General features: G+C 35.4%; 3 protein-coding genes across 3 annotated transcripts; all 3 read right to left on the bottom strand.

Moving 5' to 3' along the window:
- Positions 1–3,349: 3,349 nt before the first annotated feature.
- Positions 3,350–5,279, bottom strand: LOC126786974 (uncharacterized). The gene is made up of 2 exons (XM_050512926.1): positions 4,554–5,279; positions 3,350–4,456 (listed from the first exon to the last, which is right to left on the bottom strand). The coding sequence occupies exons 1-2, from the start codon at positions 5,277–5,279 to the stop codon at positions 3,350–3,352; spliced, it is 1,833 nt and encodes a 610-aa protein (XP_050368883.1).
- Positions 5,280–7,356: 2,077 nt separating this feature from the next.
- LOC126788473 (molybdenum cofactor sulfurase) lies at positions 7,357–17,146 on the bottom strand. The gene is given in 24 exon segments (XM_050514469.1): positions 7,357–8,131; positions 8,312–8,490; positions 8,586–8,696; positions 8,972–9,108; positions 9,590–9,822; positions 10,290–10,441; positions 10,647–10,714; positions 10,965–11,072; positions 11,356–11,428; positions 11,705–11,806; positions 11,915–11,992; positions 12,777–12,893; positions 13,219–13,315; positions 13,516–13,672; positions 13,774–13,812; positions 14,272–14,317; positions 14,414–14,516; positions 14,789–14,915; positions 15,629–15,783; positions 16,099–16,259; positions 16,475–16,533; positions 16,686–16,755; positions 16,757–16,785; positions 16,964–17,146. Coding segments are annotated over 23 exon segments (2,460 nt in total). The 5' UTR covers positions 17,076–17,146; the 3' UTR covers positions 7,357–8,131; positions 8,312–8,364.
- A 561-nt stretch (positions 17,147–17,707) lies between these two features.
- LOC126788467 (scopoletin 8-hydroxylase) lies at positions 17,708–19,060 on the bottom strand. Its single transcript, XM_050514464.1, has 3 exons — positions 18,555–19,060; positions 18,072–18,417; positions 17,708–17,953 (listed from the first exon to the last, which is right to left on the bottom strand). Exons 1-3 carry the CDS (start codon positions 19,058–19,060, stop codon positions 17,708–17,710), a joined length of 1,098 nt encoding a protein of 365 aa, XP_050370421.1.
- Positions 19,061–19,844: the final 784 nt, after the last annotated feature.

Raw genomic sequence — 19,844 nt, 5'->3', positions numbered from 1 at the left:
GCTTAACCAATTTACTTGTTAGATTTTAGTTATAAAAAATTTTGGTACTATTTTTCGGTGTTGGGGGACTTATTGTGGAGCACAGCCTCGTGAAAGCCAATGTGCTCGTGCGTTCGCGCCGAAACAAGCCTTTCCATAAGCCGCACGGCCCGGACTGCACGTGGACACACATAAACGTTTGAAAGAGAAGTACATGACAGAACCCTCAATGTGACATTTGAAAACGCTTAGGAACCTCCGAGCTGAGGTAGCTGGCTCATTCGCTAAACTACTTACTCCACATTACGCTATGAGTGACTTAAGTCGTAAAATGTAAGACAGAGCCCCATAATTCCAGCCGTCCGATACCTCGAACAAGAGACCAAATGACCAATGCTTCAAAATATCTCACACAACCAATCAGAATTTTCTGATGGCAACAATTATGTTTGAAGAATGATCTACATAAATAATATGTTTATCAACAACAAGCGTGGGCCGTGCATTGTATGAAAGCTTTCACCGATCCACGTTAAGATGAGTTTTAATCATGAAATACCTAGATACAATTGGGTTTTAATCCTTGTGGAGAAGTGACTACTAAGGCTAAATACACTGAATAATTAAGGATTATATATAATATTATTACTAAAGCTGGAATTGTTAACTTCAATATATAATATGTCATTATGCATCACAGTTAAACTTGATTAACGACAAAAACTTATTTGATCTTCTTTGGCAATTTGTCAAAGAGCAGACAAATAAGGAGACCATGACAAATATAAAGAACAGACTTGCTCAACATAGCCACGTGATTTTGAAATTTTGACATAAATGATGACAGTCATACTGCATTTTTATATCGGTACCTAAAGTCTACGGCAACAAAGAGGATATTTTCTCTTCTATTATTTCTGAGAACAAATCCTCCGGCAGCTAGCAGAGGCTGCAGAGTTAATTTCCATGACCTGATTCATAAGCTGATTAAGGAGCAAATTAAGCCTGCCAAAATTGAACACTTCACTAATAAAAAATGTTGTATTCAGTATTTTATTGTCGTCAATGTAACAAGCAGTTTCTCTCAAAATGATAAAGATTTGCACAGTATGTTCTTAGATATGTTGGTAGTTTTAAGTCTCTTGTTATGACATGTGCTGTTTTAATTTCAATTTTCTTTTACATGAGCATATACCATGAAATTATTTTATGAAAATAACCTAAGCCTCCACAACATATGACGTCTATTAAAAATAACAGGGTTTTGGGTCTTATGACTTTGCCATAATGCCATTGGCAATAAAGAGTGACTGAGCTTCATATATCATTGACTTCATAGTTGAGTAACCTAGAGACTTGACGTGTTGATATAGACTTGCATTTTATTTCTCAAAGGAAGAACAAATCTAGAAGCATAGCTTAATTAATTAACAGCCACCAGCTATGGTAAATTAAATGATGAAGCTTATACAGGGACTTGGATCATCCACGACCATGAATGGATCCAACATATATATATATATATATATAGTCTTTATCCAGAGTGAATCTTCATTCTGAAATTACAGAGTGAACTTCCAATTTTTGTATACTTTTCGGTCAAATGTTTTCACCATAAATGATTCAATATTTAGGTATGTTATTCAATATCATCTCTACAAAGTTTCATCAAATTTGACAATTGTTTGAGCTTTCAAAATTGAAATTTACACGAACGGTTCACGTTAAACAGTTTTAATTCATTCATTGATTTAATCTAATTTCAATACCTTAATGATGGCTGAATTAGATGAAATTTTATAAAGATAATATTGAATATCATACCTAAATATTGAATCACTTATGGTGAAAATAATTGACCGAAAAGTGTGCCAAAATTGGAACTTCACTATGTAATTTCAAAGTGAAGCTTTACTCTGGATATGTACTGTATATATATATATATATATCAATCAGATTTTTTATTCTCATTTTGTTATAGCTTATATGTAATTATAATGTACTTCATAATATATATATATATATATATATATGCATCTACTATATATACATTCACACAACAATTTTATAATCATCTGTCAATTCCCATTATTGAATCATAATTGGAATGAATGATAATTTCACATCGATCTATATATGACAACGGCGTATATAAATGTCTTGTCCCTTACCGACCTTTAAAAATTGTCCCTAAGATGAGCATGTATAAGTTTGGAACTATGTCTCTCAATCTAAGATAATCTATGTCAATCAAGAGGTCTTATTCCTGAATTTCTATGTCACTAAAGTTGGGGACGTGACACGGCCTTAATCAAGATCAGACACGAAACCGTAGATATGGTAACATGGGCGGCAACACTTCTACTCAAAATGCTTTTATGATCATCATCCCAACTTGATATACTCTCATGATATACACATGATCAATAGGGACTTGACAACCTGGCTCCCCCACTTGTGGTCCGAGAACAATACGAACAAGTCCGATGGTCCTTTGGGGTTGTAGACAAATTACTGAGAGTCACAGAGAAGGAAAACCCAGTTGGTTGGAGTATGACTATCATTGTGGAGACTTACCCTACTTGATTGATAGCGGTGTTAACCAGACAGAGACGGATATTATTGATCTTGATCGATCCTAGTTTGAATATTGCACGGGATTGCATATAGATTGGGACAACTTATAAAGGCTAGTCTAAGTATGCATGGACTTCTGTGCTTATAGATCAATTATGGTGAGAATTATTTCACTTTAGGTCCTCCTTGTAGTTGTGTTGAATCTTAAAGAGCCACTGTGGCTATGTCAGAATTATAAGGACGACCAAGCAGAATTATTGCACCAGCTGAGGCCTGAGGGTATGGTCACTTTGAGGGGTCAAAGTCTTCAACCCCTTCATTTTGGTCAAGTCTTCGGCTGCTTTGATGTGTGCAGTGTTACAGCAAGTTTATAGTTAGGTTCTGGATGTAATTCTCCTATTTATGTAGGAGCATGCAGAGGAGTCATACATACCAATGATACCATAAGAGATGCATGAAAACTAGAACCAAAATTTTCGGGCCGACTGGAAACACAACGGAAAATATTGAGAACAAAAACTACAGTATCTAATTAAGAACCAACGGAAAATATTGATATTTAGGCATTCTCCAACTCAAATGGCTATTTGTAACTCATGTGCAACATTATGGTAAACTAAACAGTGACAGATCTAGTGTCTTAAAGCTAGGTGAGCAGAAAAATATTCATAATGAAGAGGCAAAAAATTTGCTAAGTCAAAATATGATTCTTATATGCTATACATCAAGAATCCAAAAGAAATTTACTTGACACTTATAATAATACATAATTCCATTACAAATACAATATGCTCTACCGAAATTGCGCTCTACGATCTCCAATAGACTCAAAATGATCAATGACTTCATCTGAGTCAATAGTGTCAACATATTGTTTTTCAATATGGAGCATCATACAACCTGAAAGATATCCATCTTCCATCTTGTTTCTAAGCCTAGTCTTTATAATTTTCATCGCTGAAAATGCACGTTCAGTAGTTGCAGTGGAAACAGGAAGTGTCAAGACTAAACGAATCAATCTATCAACCAAGGGAAAAAGTTGTGCTAAGTCTGTTTCAACTAATCGTCTACACAATTGTGCAAGGGAAGATAGTTTATGAAAATCTTTATCAAAAACTACTTGATACTTGTAATGTTCTAATTGTAATCTCAAAGCTATTACTTCAGATGTATCAAAGTCTTCAGGATAAAACTGCTCAGCAAGCTTGTAAATCTTTTCCATGTCGAACTTTTTGAACTGATTTTTAGGATCCAACGCAGAGCTCCAAATAAGTAGCTCTATAGTTTCTTCGGTGAACCTGTCATTCAACTCCATCATTTGAACATTTATAATCATATTAAACATGTCAAAATGACAATAATGTTCATTTGTAACATTATGTTGTTGACAGCCACGACCAGTACCCATTGAATAAGCTGCATCCATATTAGGCATTTCAAGACCATGATTTTCACCAAATCGTAGGACACTTTGGAAAAAACTATCCCAACCATCATCTCTCAAAGCTTGAAGAAGTGCTTTTGTACTTGAAACCATATTCATGGCATTAACAATGTCTTGTGATTGCTTCTGTAAGCCTTGAGAAAGTAAATCAGTAATTCTCATAACTTTGTTAGTGAGCAACAAACAAAATACAAAGTCAAATGCCCTCAATGCCTTAAGGTAACCTTTTACATCACCTCTTACACTTCCTAGGAGATCTTTATCATTCATCATGCTTTGAAGAAGTTGAGTAATTTCTTCAAATACATGGACTAATGTACTAATGGAAGCAAAGTGAGATCCCCATCTAGTCATACTTGCTTTCTTCAAATTACGGATTTGGTTAAGCCCTCTTCCTGTTTCAAGATTTCCATATGCTAAACTTTCTGCAATTTCTGCCTCTTGAATATCTTTTAACTAATTTGTACGCTTTGATGAAGAGCCAACAAACCCAACAATGGAACTTAGCATTTGAAAAAACAATTGCATGTAATCGATGAGCAAAGCAGTGAACATAATAGGCATATGTGCAATCTTCAAGGAATAATGTTTTCAATCCATGAAATTGACCACGCATATTGCTAGCCCCATCGTAACCTTGACCACGGATATTTTGCACTTGGAGATTGTTTCTTGAAAGCACAATACATATATGCTTCTTGAGATTAGCTGAAGTAGTGTCTTCAACTGTTACAATTTCAAAAAACCTTTCTTGAAGAAACCCATCTTCATCAACAAATCTTATAATAATGGCCATTTGCTTCTTATGAGATACATCAAGTGATTCATCAACTAAGATACAAAATTTAGCATCTCCAATTTCTGCATGAATTCTACTTCGAATTTTGGTAGCAATTATATCTAGGATCTCTTTCTGAATCGATGGTGCAATGTACATAGCATACTTGGGAGCATTATCAAGAACAACTTTTACAATGTCTTCATTCAAAACTGCATAACACTTTATCAACTCAATGAAATGTCCTATACTAGTAGAGTCAGCAGATTCATCGTGGCCTCTAAAAGGCAAACCTTCCTTTCCAAGATATTTCACAGCTGTTATTGTTGTCTTTAAACGTAACCTATTATGCCTTATAATTTCTGGTGGTAGTTTTTCAATCACTCTATCAATGTGTTGAGAAGTTCTCCTTAAGTTGCTCCAATTTTGAACATTATATTGATGAGCAGAATTTACATGCCCCACATGTTGTACACAAATTCCTTTATTCCCAGCCAACATTCTACCCCAATTTCAACACCCTTCAACAGTGAATAAAGGATGTCTTGGTGGATTTTTTTTCAAAAAGAAGCAAGGAAAACAGAATACTTTGTCTTTGGCTTCTGAATACTCCATCCAAGGAAATAGTGTAAACCATCTATATTGAAAACGACGATTATTACGTCCATCAAAGGTTTGTGGATAATTTTGTAACTTGGGTTGACAAGGTCCCATAAGGATATACTGCCTTTGGATATGATCTTGTTGATTCACTGGTAATAAATAAATCATTTCACGTAATCCAGGATCAGCTTGAATAAGGGATTCTATTGGAACATTAGTTACAGTTGGAGGCACATTAGTATCATGTTCTAATGGAGTTTCAACTTCATTAATTGGTAAGGAAGAAGGACAATTAGAACAAGGCATTAGAGTCTTTGATGCAACTGGTGTTGAAGTTTGATTATCAACATCTTTTTTATAGAAAGAAAACATATTCTTGAATCGTTTGGGTTTTGGATGATCAGACATCCTATTGAATCAAAAGTTACAAACATTTTAATATATAAAAGTAACAGATTATACATAAATACTAGATAAAACAATAGACAATCGAACAAAACAATAGATTATATAAAGTATAACCTATAGATTGTATAAAACACTAATCCCAATTTAGAATTTCATATTAATTATTAAGCAATATCACAGAACATATAAAATACAATTGGGATTTGAGAATTTAGTTATTTAGATTATATAAAGACAACTCTTCATTAAACAAGTAATACAACTCAACACCCAAATCCCCAATCCCTACAAATTCTCAAACAATTCCAAACCCTAATTTGGAACTTTAGGAATTTAATAAAGTTAGAACAAAATGCTAAGAAAAGAGTCAAGAGATACATACGTGAAGATGATGAAGTGCATACGATCGGTTTGATTGAGAGGCTGCAATTGAAATTGAAAGATTATGAAAATAGAGATTTTCTGGGAAAAGAGATTGAGAGGCAGAACAGTTCTTGTTTGATCAATTGATCAATGAGATTCGTAAGTCTCCTTTTTGGATATGTATACTAAAGACTAATAGGTAGACTGCTAGTAATTTTACAATTTTACCCCAGCAAAGTTTTTTTGAACGTGGCCCATTTTTTTATTCTCAGCAGAAGCTGGGCTTGCCACCTGCTAGGTCCGCCTCTGAAACTAAATCGACATTATTTATCGATTTGATATCAACTGTCTTCAATCCAAGTGTGCTACAATGTAGACTTTTAATAATTTTTAATGTGTTCTGTACCTTTTAATTTCTATACTATCATTTAATTACAATTTTACTTTAATAAAATATAAATTTAATACATGTATTATGAAAATTTAAAACTTGAAATTTTATTCAATAAAAATTAAAATTTCATGAAATTTAACTAATTTAAGTTACATAATTATAATTAAATAGTTAAAAAATACTAGTATTCATGATCATTTGGTGTATCGGTCGATATATCTGGATCATCGGATGGTGGGAATAACTCATGTTGCCTAAATTTTTGCATTTTTTTTATTCTCTGTCAAATTACTCCTTACTTGTTATAGTATATTATTTAAACAAAAAAAATTTAATTTTTCTTTTTCAAGTAATAAAATATATATACACTATACAAATGTTGATATGCATTTATGAAATTATTTACCAAAACAACAATAAAAAATAAGTTTTGAGGAAATAGCCATTCGGACTACTTTTAGCACACTTTTGTAGCACACCAGCACACTAACCCATGGGTTAGAGATGGAGTGTGCCACAAAGTGAAAATTGTGTCACAATAGCCAATGGGTTAGAGAATGCCTTAGAAGCTAGATTTGATTGTTTCTTATTTAGATATCATTTTGGATATTGGTAAGGGTGTTGCTAAATGTACCCAACAAATTTCTATACATACCCAGCATTTATTTTCTTACCAATTTTACTCCTCTTTGAATAAAAAGATGAATAATAAGTGCACTGCAAAACTTGCCTTTGTGGAACCTCTCCTCTGTCCCAAGATGACCGGATTGTTATTCTGTTATCAAAATTCATTGTATATATGGCATCATAAGTCATAACATAATGATGGGTAATATGAAAATAGTTGAGCTAAGGAGGAACACGTTTCTGATGGGTAGTTGCACAGGGCGATGAGTACATTATCATTTATCAACCCTGCTGAGGTGAAGAAAGTTTGAAATCCCACAGAGGGTCTGGTGACTTCAAATTGCATGTTCATGTCCGTACAATTCTACAACATAATTATTTGAATGACCGATTGGCACCAAGTTCTGGGTTTTCTCTATATGAACATTCTACAACTATAGTAATGGAAAAAACCATTCTACAGTCTAGTTTTTTAGTGTTTTGGGGGCTGGCTTTCAATATAGGACCAAAACTTAATTGATGTCAATCTGTATTGCTCATGAATCAAAATCTGGTCATGGAAGAGAGCTCGGGTTGCTTGGTTTGGTTTGGTTTTATGAAATCTGTGCTGGGTATGAAGAGTATAGGGGGAAAACGGGTAAACTTGTGACTGCAATTGATGTGCTGGGTATACTTAGACATTTGTTGGGTACATTTAGCAGCACCCTATTGGTAAAGGTCGAGTTGATATCAACCCCTCAGAGTACAACTAGTACGAGTATGACCGAATAACTGTGGTGCTGAGCGATCTTCAACCTTCAACAGTTGGATTCCGAAATGAGGGGCAAATTGGAATCCACACAAGGCCAGCGAGCATTAAAGTTATGGAGCACTGTAGAACATAGCAGTAAGTCAAAATTTTTAAAGAGGATTGGCACGCTAGTGATACAAAATCTCATCGCATAGTATTCAGTTCAACCTACATTATTGAATGATAATGGGTTAGATAACTCCAAACTACAAGATAATACACTAAAGCAATACAATGCAATGTATATAGACATTGAGTAGGAACATGGAGATGTATCATTTAAACTATCACGTAGAGACTGATTGGGAATTGAAATCTTTGCATAAATCCAAATCCTTCTGTACGCACCTGTGATGATGGAATGTGTTTTAGATTGGTTGCTCGATTTGCATGCTATAACGCTAAACTGTATTTGGAAGTACATCCTGTCCTACTTGAAGCCACAAATCATCCCCATCTTTCTCGTTGCCATCCCACCCTACAATGCTTTTTTCGTACTTAAGCAGTAACCCAAACAGGATTTTTCCCTGCATTTCTCAGAAAGTTAGTTTAAATGGCTTCTTGCTGACAATATTGAAATTAATTAGCATAACACCAGCGTTATATTAGTTCCATGGCAGACCTTGTCTCTCCTATAAGATGCAAGGGTCGCCAAAGGTTCATGTGACTTCTTTACTTGTCCAGCTTCATGAACAATGTTGATCATCTGACAACGGTTGCATCCACCCAAAGACTAGGAAAAATAAATAAAGAATTACATCTGAAATCAGGAAAAGTACAACACATGTGCCCACAACACACGGATCATATAGAAGATAAAATTCCGTTTAAATTTTATATTGGCTATAAAGGTTCAAGAACTTATTCAGGCACTTCCATTAAGCCATGTATGCCAAATAACTTCAAACACTATCATCTACCAACATCACTGATAGAGTTGGCAATAAGTAAAAGTAGGTAGTCACTGGTAGAAGTAATCATTGTTTTTATTTCATTTCATGAACTTACTGTGAAACACATATTCCCAATCTTTAGGCTTCTCCATCCATCTTCAGCATATGGTTCACCACCAGATATGACGAGGTTGGGCCGAAATCTCATTAAATCGATTTGACCTCCTGTTCCTTGAGCACCCTTTTGTGCATCTGCTATCAATTATTGGGTTATATAAACTTTCAATCCATAAATATCAGGTAAAAATATTCTCTCACAGAAACTTACAACTCACTTGAAAGGAGCACAGGCATCAATTGTTCCTCACAAATTAATAGAAGCATAGACATCAATTATTTTTGTTAGAAAACTTGGATATATGTAGGTGATTTGGGACTTGTTTATATAAAAATGTGTCTTCAGCTAGCTATCGCTTGCTGGGATTACGGTTTTAACCACATAAAAGTGCTGTTGACACATATTCACAATGTATTGGATGGGCTTAACAAAGACCATGAGGTTTGTTTATAATCAGGGAGGAAAAGAAACAAAAAAGGAAACGACAACTCGTCTAGGACTTCAAGGGGCACTTGTATGGTATTTGCATGACAACATATCATCAACTCAAATGTACCAAATCAAAAGTGCTATACTTGACTCGTTATATGACTGACAGTACAACTAAAAGCATACTTCTTTTTAGTCTGTTGTTGAGGTCAGATACACTTTCCTCCGATATTAATAAGAACTGAGCTTCATTAGAAAAATTCAACATGCTCTCCATCCTTCTGCACGTCTCCTTACTTTTTCTCTTGCTCATGCCAAGGTTGTATTTTGAACTAAAACAATGTAATAACGTGCATGGACGCCCAATGGCATTGCTAAACCATATGTTGATTTCCTTTTCATAAACCTGTACATCATATCTAAGCCAAAAAGGAAAATAAGATATAACCGTGACACCTAGGTAATTGTTGCACATAGTACATGGTAAAACAATTGATGTTTTCTATATGTGTAATACTAGTCAATATCTGCCTCAATAAATTTGGAGAACTTCAAACAGAAGTAACCGAGTTATTTCAAGCCACAAATACACATATATCTACATCATCTGTCAAACATCCAGTAACATGTTGTTATATTTCATATCTTCTATTTCATTATCATAGTTGATGCTATCTATCTCTGGAAAATGAATTTTCTATGTAACTGTGAGTCTCTGACTCAAACCTTGGCAGACCAGGGAATTTGAGATAACCATTCTATATCCCTCTTCCTAGTCTTTAGGCCCACATAAAATATCATAAACAAAGCCACATTCTAGAAGTAAAGAGAAATTATAGATAACTGTATAACAACCAATTAAGGAAATGAAGTTTCCATTATTTACCTCTGGCCATTTAAAGTAATCTCTTTTCTCCCAGCATTACATGAATCTGACATAAAGTTGATGGACTGTCTCACTTGGCATTGGGGTGACTCTACAAACAATATTCCCTTATTGAGATCAATAAAAGTACTTATGAAGCACATTTCAGGGACCTACAAAAGGAAACTAAGAAGATTTAAAAACTTCAATAATGATCACTTCACACCATGATGATGATAATTGACTATCCCATTAGAATCATCTCCAATGCAGTTTTCCCTACAATGGTACAAAATAAGTGAACATGGTAGCTTTATAACTAGCATACAATTAAAAAAACTAGTTCTGCATTAGAAAACTACTAAATTGGTGGTTCACCTTCTTTTGTGTAAGGATTTCACCACTTCGGCTTGTAAGAACCAATTCTCGATCATGACGCAAACCTGTTCAAATAAAGGAAAAGATGGAATTCAAGATCCTGTTTTCAGAACACATTCCAAAAAATTAACTGACTAGCAAGGTTTTTTCCTTGCAACCTTGCTTAGTTGCTTTATTTCAAGAAGCATCTCCAAATGCAGTAGGCAAGTCAAAAGTTTTTTTTTTTTAAAGAAAGGTATATAATGCTATGTATCAAAGTAAAAAAAAAAGGAAAAAAAAGAAAGAAGGCATGCCAAATGAGACAGCAAAAGACTACCAAAACTGCTAGAGGCCAACATTCCACATTGAATCCTGCACATGATTTTATTGGGTAGATAGTAACAGACTTCAAAGAGAAACTTCTTACTGCTGATCTGCCTTCAGGACCTACATATTTTTAGAATAGAAGGTCATAAGATTTCCTGGAAGGCGTCTGGGATGCAATCCATGTTAGGAAAATAAAAGTTCAGAGCAAAAGCAACCTATTCCCTCTCTTTTTTTTTTTCTCTTTTTTTTTTCCACGTATTCGTATGGTAAAACAAACTACAATCGATGCAAACAAACGGAGAGAAAGCCCAAAAATTTGACTTTACAAGACATGTCGTTTAACCATATTACACCAAAGTATAAAGCAGCATATACATCAACCTTATTCAGAAAGGGGTTGAACCTTGCTTTATTTGATACCCATTGATCCCATGTGACAATGCTACAAAGGAACTTGTCACAAAATCAATAAATTTCTGCACATCATCAAAACAAGAAAAGAAATTAGAAGACTAGCACCAAAGGGCTAGTTCAGTTATAATTTTCTTTTCTTCTCTTTTTTGTTATGTTTATGACAATAGTATTTCTTCATCTAAAATGAATGTGAAAGAAAGTGGAATTTTACCGAAAAGAAACAAATTTCTGTGAGGTTTTTACAGTGGCTTATTCTTAAACTAGTAAAGACATGCAGCATCACGATATACTAAAATTTTACAGTAGCTTGTTCAGTTGGCTTAGAAGTTAGAACAAACCTCTGCCTCTTCAAATGTTGACATATAACCAAAGGATACCCTCACAGCTCCTGTAGGTTTTCCATGAATAATGTCATTGTCATCCCAGCAACTATGGCCAGCCTGATAACAATATTTCATAATCTCAGCAGAATTCTGACAGATACATTCCATCTAGTGGACTAAACAAATTGTATAGATGCCATCGAAGAATTGAACAGTGAGAAGGACCTCAATGTTTGACAGAAGTTCCAAGTGAGACAAGCCCAGATATTTAGCACATGCACCGGGATTGCAAAAGCATCCTGTCTACAATGAAATCAAGTTAACAAAAGAAGAGTTCCATTAGTACCTTCTCTCCTTTAATCAGAATCCATATCAGACAAATTGACGAGATGCATGCAAAAAATGTGAAACAACAATAATCAATGCAGGTATAGAACAGAAAAATTCTGAATAGAATTCAAGATACAAGTCTGTTTTAGTGAGATTGATACAAAAAGAAAAATTATAAAATTCACGAACTTCCGAAACCATGGAACTTGGTACGGTCAGTAGCAGATGATGAAAATTTATAGGAGACATGAACAAAGAACAACACCACATTATAAAACTTCCGATGAAGTCTAGATATCTGCTATACTAAAATAAAACACTGAATCACTCCTGTGGTTAAACCACCACTCCACCAGACTTCAAGTCTCAAGGTATCCAGGGGAGGATACTTCACGATGGCTATATCGCACTTTCCGCTAATGCCTTGAACAACATAATAAGCGTAACCACCCCCCACAACTAAGTTCATTAATGCACCATTTTTCACCTTTTGTCTAATGCAAGTATACAAAATAATATGAAGAGGTCGTAGCCACTGTTAGCCAATCATCAACTAGTGAACTCTGAATTGATTAAAAATTAATGTCATCTTGTAAGTTGTAATGACTTTTGCTGCTTAGGTTCCCATCTCATTACCGTAGGCCATATATCATTGGCAATTTGGCATTGACATGCAATGATAAAATAATGAAACAGAAATTCAACTATACTTATATATAAAACAAATAATGCCTACAGAACATCACTTGGATCTTACCCGTACCTGAATTCCAGATAAAGATGCCAGTTTTTCAACTTCACGGTATCCATACCAAGTGCCATTCGACCTTTTCAAGTTGAATGAGACTGTTGGACCAAATCCATGACATAATGCCTGATACAGAGAAGTTGCAAGTGTATCAGATCAACCAAACCGAGAAACATAATATAAAGAATTTATGTAGGTCTAATCAGCATTAATAAGTTATGAATGTTCAACTTCCCAAATAAAGTTATTTTTGCAGAGTCTCAGATACAACATGTATACTACAGAAGAATTGATACAGGATTAGATGGAAATTGGGAAGCTTCTGAAAGGGGACTCTACCCTTGGTCAACTGGCATAACTAAGAGAAATGAATTTAATCACTCAAAAAATGTTGCAGATTTACTGAATGAAAAAAAAAATTAAATAACATGCATTAAATTAGAAAGGTAACCTTTGACATGCCATAAAGCGTGCTGACCTTGACTCCATTTTCATGCCTCAAAGCCAGAAGCTTCTTCCTTACATACAAGGCAAGTGATGCTGTATGCCTAAGATGTCACAAGGTCATGCATTATTATAAGTTATCTCTAGGCAATTATGGTTTAAGAAAATCATGGACATGAAGAAGTATGCAAGAGGGCTTTCTTTTTCACACAAATTATTTTCTTGACCTTGGATGAAAATTATGAGCAAGAATGAAAGTCCACGTATCCACGAGTAATTGTAGAAGCAGCAAAATATTACCTACCGAGATATGGCAGATATAGTCAGTGAATTCAAAATTTTGAACCCGTGTTGAATAGATGCTATGCTCAGGTATGAAATGCTGCCATCCTCAAACAGCTCTTCCACACTATCTCTTCTTTTGACAAAGCCGATGTCAGCAATTGAGGCAGAAACTGTACCTGTTTTTTTTTTTAAAGGAAAACTGTATCTGTTATCACATCTGCAATTATCAACTGGATAACTATACTGACCACTATTAGCTAATTAGATAGGTGCAAACCTCCACTGAAGTAAGTTTTCTTCAGTGCTCTAGCAGCATCTGTGGAATTGAAAAGAGATATATAATATTAGAGAATCATAACCAATATTTTGATATCCTTTTCTTGGACGATACATGCAGAAACTTTGAGTAAGTAACTCTCTGATTAAGAAACCATTTGTAATGACGTAAGACTCGTGGAGTTTCCAGATAACTTCAAAATAACAAAAGTGAAAGTAGCTTTACACAATCTTCAATTTTACCGTATCACCTCCATTTAAGACAATCTAACGATATTGACGATGTTTAATGATGGGTCATATTATCAGCAAGTAGCAAGAGTCTAGACCAATGGGAATTACAAAGACTCAACACTAACGGAAAAAAAGAAGAAGAAGAAGCAAAACGTCAAGAGAAGGCAACTTAGTGATGAAGACAATGCCATGTCAAAGTGAATAAATAAAACTAAAGAGAACTTCTAACACTACTGTCATATATTATGATCACTTAATTGTTTACCATTTCAAGCTATAAGTGCGCCAAGTCCAGTTGGATAGCCAAATAGCTTAACAAGAAACATACAGAGAACAAGCATCAGCGCAAAAGGTATATACATCTAAAGACAAACTTCAGAACAAAACATCCAACCCACAATATATACCTTATAAAAAGATATAACAACAACGTCTGCCGGATACAATGATAAATCTGGAGGTTCTACAGCACATCCTTTTGCCGCATCAATCAAGACCATCCAGCGGCTACTTGGATAAGAAGAAATAACAGAACATATCAAATTCATATTCAAATAAATCAAGAGTTATTAAAATGTAATCACTATTACCCCTTTAAAAAAATGTAATTACTATTTACTATCCTACATCAATATAAACCATAGAGCACACTGAATTAGATATACCCTGATGTGTCTCTAACACACCCATTCATAGATTTCATCAGCAAAGATGAGGGATTTAACAGACAGGTTGCTACAAAATTGCAGAAATATTGGACTACAGTAGAATGACTATCATACTTGCAAAATGGAGAGCCTTCCATAATTTTATTTGGATCTTCTTTAATTATCTTCACCAAATCCAGGCTGAATCGCAGTCCTGAGAAATTGCACTCTGAGGAGAAAGGGAATAAGTTATATGCCCCACCTGCAAAAGGTAAAATCTCAGTGCAACTTTCAGCTAGATGTTCGTGTATCACAAAATTTAACAAGCATGGGTATAATTTAAATATACATCAACTTCTTTTCAAGCCCAACAAGTTCTGGAGCAGCCTGCAGCCATAAAGACGTTAGCAACAATAATGCAATAATACTAGATAAAGACAATAAAATACCATAAGCTTTATTCATTGTATATATATTTGATCCTAAATTGTTTAACTCTTAATAAATGAAGTCTTACAGAATCAGACAAATGTAAGTAAAACAATAACCTACCAAGGCATCAAATAAAGGTAATTCATTGTAATTTAAATTTAATCTTAAACAATAGGACAACTAAATCCAGAGTTTAACCACGCATTCCCGATCCCTTCATATCAGAAACCCAAAAGAACCCCATCATATACAAATATCGCTGCATAAACATTCATGAAATCCTTTGACTTTATACCGATAGTCATGAAATGTATCATGGGGAAACCAGTGGAACCAAGAGAATATTGTTCATTAGAATAAATTAATAACTCAGAATAAATCCGTAGCTCAACCAAATAATACGAACCTTCCTACCTTCACTGAACTCATGAATATTAGTTTGCACAAAAATACATGACACAATTTTGAAAAAATGCCAAGAAATGCAGTGTACATGACTTCTTGATTCTTCATCAAACATAAGATGTATCCACTCAGAAGTACCTGTTGGTTCCTCCTCCATACATCTAGCTTTATTTCTTCGCTGTACTTCGTGCTGCAAGACCCTCATGGATGGTACAGTACCACCTGATTCTCCATGATGCACATGCTCTTCAATGTCTACTGCAGAGACTGCAGCACCTTGACCAAGAGCATATCTAATTATAATTAAGGGTTACTGTTACACAATATGGAATCATGAAACACAGTACTTGAGTTGCTCATCAACAATGGTAAACAACGAGACAAGAACTTAGTTAATATTGTTTTTAGTCTGACCAGTGTCTATAGGTGTTGTTCAATGCGAGAGGTTCATATTAATAAAATAACATAAAAACAACGAATACAAAATTTGAAAGGCAGCTTGAGTAGTGTGCACAAATAAGAGGCATTAACTTGGAAAAACGAAACAAAATCCCTCTTATGATTACTATCTGATGAAGATGATGATGGAGTGAAACATAATAGGATACTCTCTAATCCCAAGGACACTGTTGTGATTCTCTGTCGTGTATGTAAAACAGCTCTGAGAGCTCCAAGGAAAGGCCTCCCCTACTAGCTTCAGGGCAGCTGTTGCCCCAGAAGTGAATATGCAGCTGTATTCTTTTGGGGAGGCTTTACAATAGTCGAGAACGTATACAGGTGTGACATCGGGGGCCAATTAGCATACTACCTAACATATTTCAAATATATTCAAATTAAACCAAGAATAATCATCACAATTAAGGATTACTAGCAAATACCAATTCAGACAAAGTCTATAGATCAATAAGTTTCCACTACTTATCCGAATACTCGCAATATTTTGAAGTCCTAGCATTAAAAGCAGAGACAGATAACATATCATACCTGTTGGCGAGCTTCCCTCACAATGTCACCTGTGGCAGAACTGGTATCACTTTGACTATCTAATTTTAAATTAAGGAACTTGATGACAGCAATCATGAGTCAAGGTCAATAATACAACACCACCCATAAGCATACAAATTCCAAATTCTATTCCACAATCCCAATAAGAATCTAACAGAACAAAACCAAATACTAACATGCAATAGGATACGTGGGTTTCCATACACATTGGCATTTAAATCCTTAAAGATTGCTTCCAGCTGCAACTCAGAGTACAAAGTAAGCCCCAGCATGATCCAAGTACACATTCCCTGCATTTCCAAGTGAGCCAAATCCAACAAGATCAATAACCAAAACCCAGTTCTCCCCAAACTCAATACAAAACCAATTCGAATCCAAAGACTGATCTTTTCCAGCTCAAATTTTCTGGGGAAGCAATAACAGAAGAAAAGGTGTGATTTTTAAGAGAGGCAAAGGTGTGATTTTTACCATCTAATCGCTTGAACTCGGTAGCTCGGATTTCGTCGATGGACTTGGGTCCGTTTGGGTATCCATAGTCCTCCCCGAACTCTCTGAGGAACTCTTCCTTGGATGCATCCATGTTCGACAGAGAGACAAGAGTAAAGCATAAGATGAAGCTGTTCAGTTGGAAAGCGGTCTAGTTTAATTAGCTTTTTCACCGCCTCAAAACTGGTCCAAGGAACGAACCTGGTCAAACTATCTTACCATAGTGAAAAGGTTTGGTGATGGATGCTAATCATGCTATGCATTTGCGTTGAGGCACGAAACGACGGCAGGTTTATTCCAATCAACAACCAAGTCCTTACATCAGTTACATCACTTACATGTATGAAGCCATAGAATACAATGAATGTATTTTGAGTTTCGTCATTTATAATTTCCTTGCTTTTATAAAACTATATTGAATGTCAAAACACGATTACTTTCGGATTCATGTGACTTTAAAGAAAAAAATAACATAAAACCTTGTTAGGTGGAACAAACCAAATCTCTTATTAAAGGAACACAGCAATCTTTGTGTTGCAATGTTGCATTATTGTCAATTAGTCATCATAGCATTAGAAGCTTACACGACATTTTGACTGGAAACTTCAAAATAAGCACAAAGCCAAAAGACATTCGATATGATTTAATACTAGTCAGCAACTCAGCATGGATACGATGGAGAGACGTGGAGATTACTCCACTCGATCCGTACAAGCATGCACCAAACTAGTTAATTTGCGCATAATCAAGAGACTTCTTGCCCTCATGTGCATTGCCAAAAAAGTTGTTCATATAATCTCCGAACACCATGTCACGGTAACGAGCAACTCCATCACGCGCCACCAACTCCGGCAGCGGCCCAATCATTTCTGTTGGATTTGGAGTACAAAATATTGGAATAGACACTCTTGATTGACCGCTTGTGGTTCGGACTCTGTGTTCCGCACTCTTGTACTTCCCATTACTAATTATCTAAGCAAAATAAAAACACAACAAAATCACATAACAGAGGGTTAGATTAGCTCTGTAAGTTAAATAAAGAACTGTGTTGTAATAGTAATAAACACCAAAATATGAAATGTACTATAACCTGTAATGTATCACCAACGTTTATGACCAGAGCTCCAGGGACAGGAGGGATCTCAATCCACTCTCCTTTCTTTCCAGCATTCATGTAATCTTCAACTTTGACATACAAACCACCAATTCCATCTTGCAGTAAAACGGTTAAAGTGCCCATGTCCGAGTGACGCCCAACTCCAACAGTGAGCTCCGGATTAGGGCATGTTGGATAATAGTTCATGTTCACAATCTTTAACCCAATGAGTGCATCTAGTTTCGAGTCTTCGATTGTCACTCCTAGCTTCTCAATCAAAATATTCACAATTTTCTTTACCATGTGAATTGATGTTTTTAGGTACTCAAGTGCAACTTCCCTGAAAAAGTTCAATGATAAAACATTAAGGTATCAATTAATATATAGTAAAATTTATTCCAAAAGGGGTACATGCATGATATCACATACTAACTTTGAGTTTAACTAGAGTTTCTATTAAGTATTCATGGAACTTACTTGCACTCATTAGGCCAGTAACTGAGAGCTTCAACATCATTAGAGTACACCATGCTAACATAGTCCTTCCACTCTAATGCCGTCTCTTTCTCCGGCACAAAGCTCGTTCCGTACTTCACATACGGGCTCGGGCTCACACCTTTCCGGTAAGCAGCTTTCTTTTCCGGAGCTTGCGCAAAAAACTTGTTTGCAGCATCTTTCAGAGACTCCAGCAACTCCAGGGGCAGGCCATGGTTCACAACTTGAAAGAACCCAAGAACCTCGGCAGCATTAACGATCTCATTAGCCACTTGTTCATGATCAACCCCATCAAGCTTTGACAGATCAATTGGCGTGTGCTCATTTTGTGAGTTTGCATTAAGCTTCACTATACGCTCATGTGGTGGTTGTATGTATTGTTCAGGTACTTTGGATAGGCCTAAGTCTACCATTCCCTTCACGCCATTGCCATCCCTGACAACAAAGTTGAATAGTGAGTTTTCATCACTAACAAAACTTGGAGCCATGATGATCTGCTTGGAGATTTCGGTGTTGGTGGAATTCGATGGGATTACGATTGCTTTGCGAAACCATGACAATAAATACTTGTACTACTACCACTTGATAAGAGACGAGACGTAGTCACAGATGATCGATTCCAGTACGTCAACACTTTAATATTAATTGCACAAGGCAAGATTCAGGGCGTCTGGCTTGATGAGCAGGCTAGCTTCCGGCTTTCTTTAAATGTTATGTTCCATCCTTTGTGCCACTAGCAATATATGACTGGAAAAACAAAAACTGGAAGTTGAAACATGAATAACCCTAAAACGGATATCAGTTCTAAAATTTCCTTGTCTTTATTCTGTCATGAACCAAATAATTAAGTAATTAACAACCTCTCCCTAGCTTTCTACTCGCGCATAGTCGAAGAAACTGTCAAACACAAGCCAGCTAGGTACTACCGTACTAGTAGTAGTATAAGGCTTTAAGCCAATGACATAAACGAACTGATATACGATTTATTATTCGATTCAAACATCAAGTTGAGGCATGTTAATTAGCCATCGATCTGGCCTTTATATTTGAACTACTAGATCATTATCCAAACTCCTGATGATTTTGAAGTCAGCAGAAAAAAGGCAAGGTTCAGGGCCTTTTGAATTATATTATAGATATACATATCAGAAGCGAACAAAATACCTCATTCTATACGTACGTACTTGCTTAAAGTTCGGTACGTACTCTGAGAACTGGCATGGTAGGCATACGCATTAGATTAAAGAAAATGGAAAATTCATTCATTCAATA

The sequence above is a fragment of the Argentina anserina genome, chromosome 3, assembly GCF_933775445.1.
Source record: "Argentina anserina chromosome 3, drPotAnse1.1, whole genome shotgun sequence".
In the NCBI taxonomy this organism is placed as follows: Eukaryota; Viridiplantae; Streptophyta; class Magnoliopsida; order Rosales; family Rosaceae; genus Argentina; species Argentina anserina.
This window is presented reverse-complemented; position numbering and strand designations above follow the sequence as displayed.

Bases quoted from the DNA above. Each gene is read 5' to 3' on its own strand.
- LOC126786974 (XM_050512926.1), bottom strand. From the start codon at position 5,279: ATGTTGGCTGGGAATAAAGGAATTTGTGTACAACATGTGGGGCATGTA. The intron at 4,457-4,553 runs GTTCACTGCTTT...CGTACAAATTAG, and splicing joins ATTGCACATATGCCTATTAT to TTAAAAGATATTCAAGAGGC.
- LOC126788467 (XM_050514464.1), bottom strand. From the start codon at position 19,060: ATGGCTCCAAGTTTTGTTAGTGATGAAAACTCACTATTCAACTTTGTT. The intron at 18,418-18,554 runs GTAAGTTCCATG...GAACTTTTTCAG, and splicing joins TACTGGCCTAATGAGTGCAA to GGAAGTTGCACTTGAGTACC. The intron at 17,954-18,071 runs GTTATAGTACAT...TATTTTGCTTAG, and splicing joins ACGTTGGTGATACATTACAG to ATAATTAGTAATGGGAAGTA.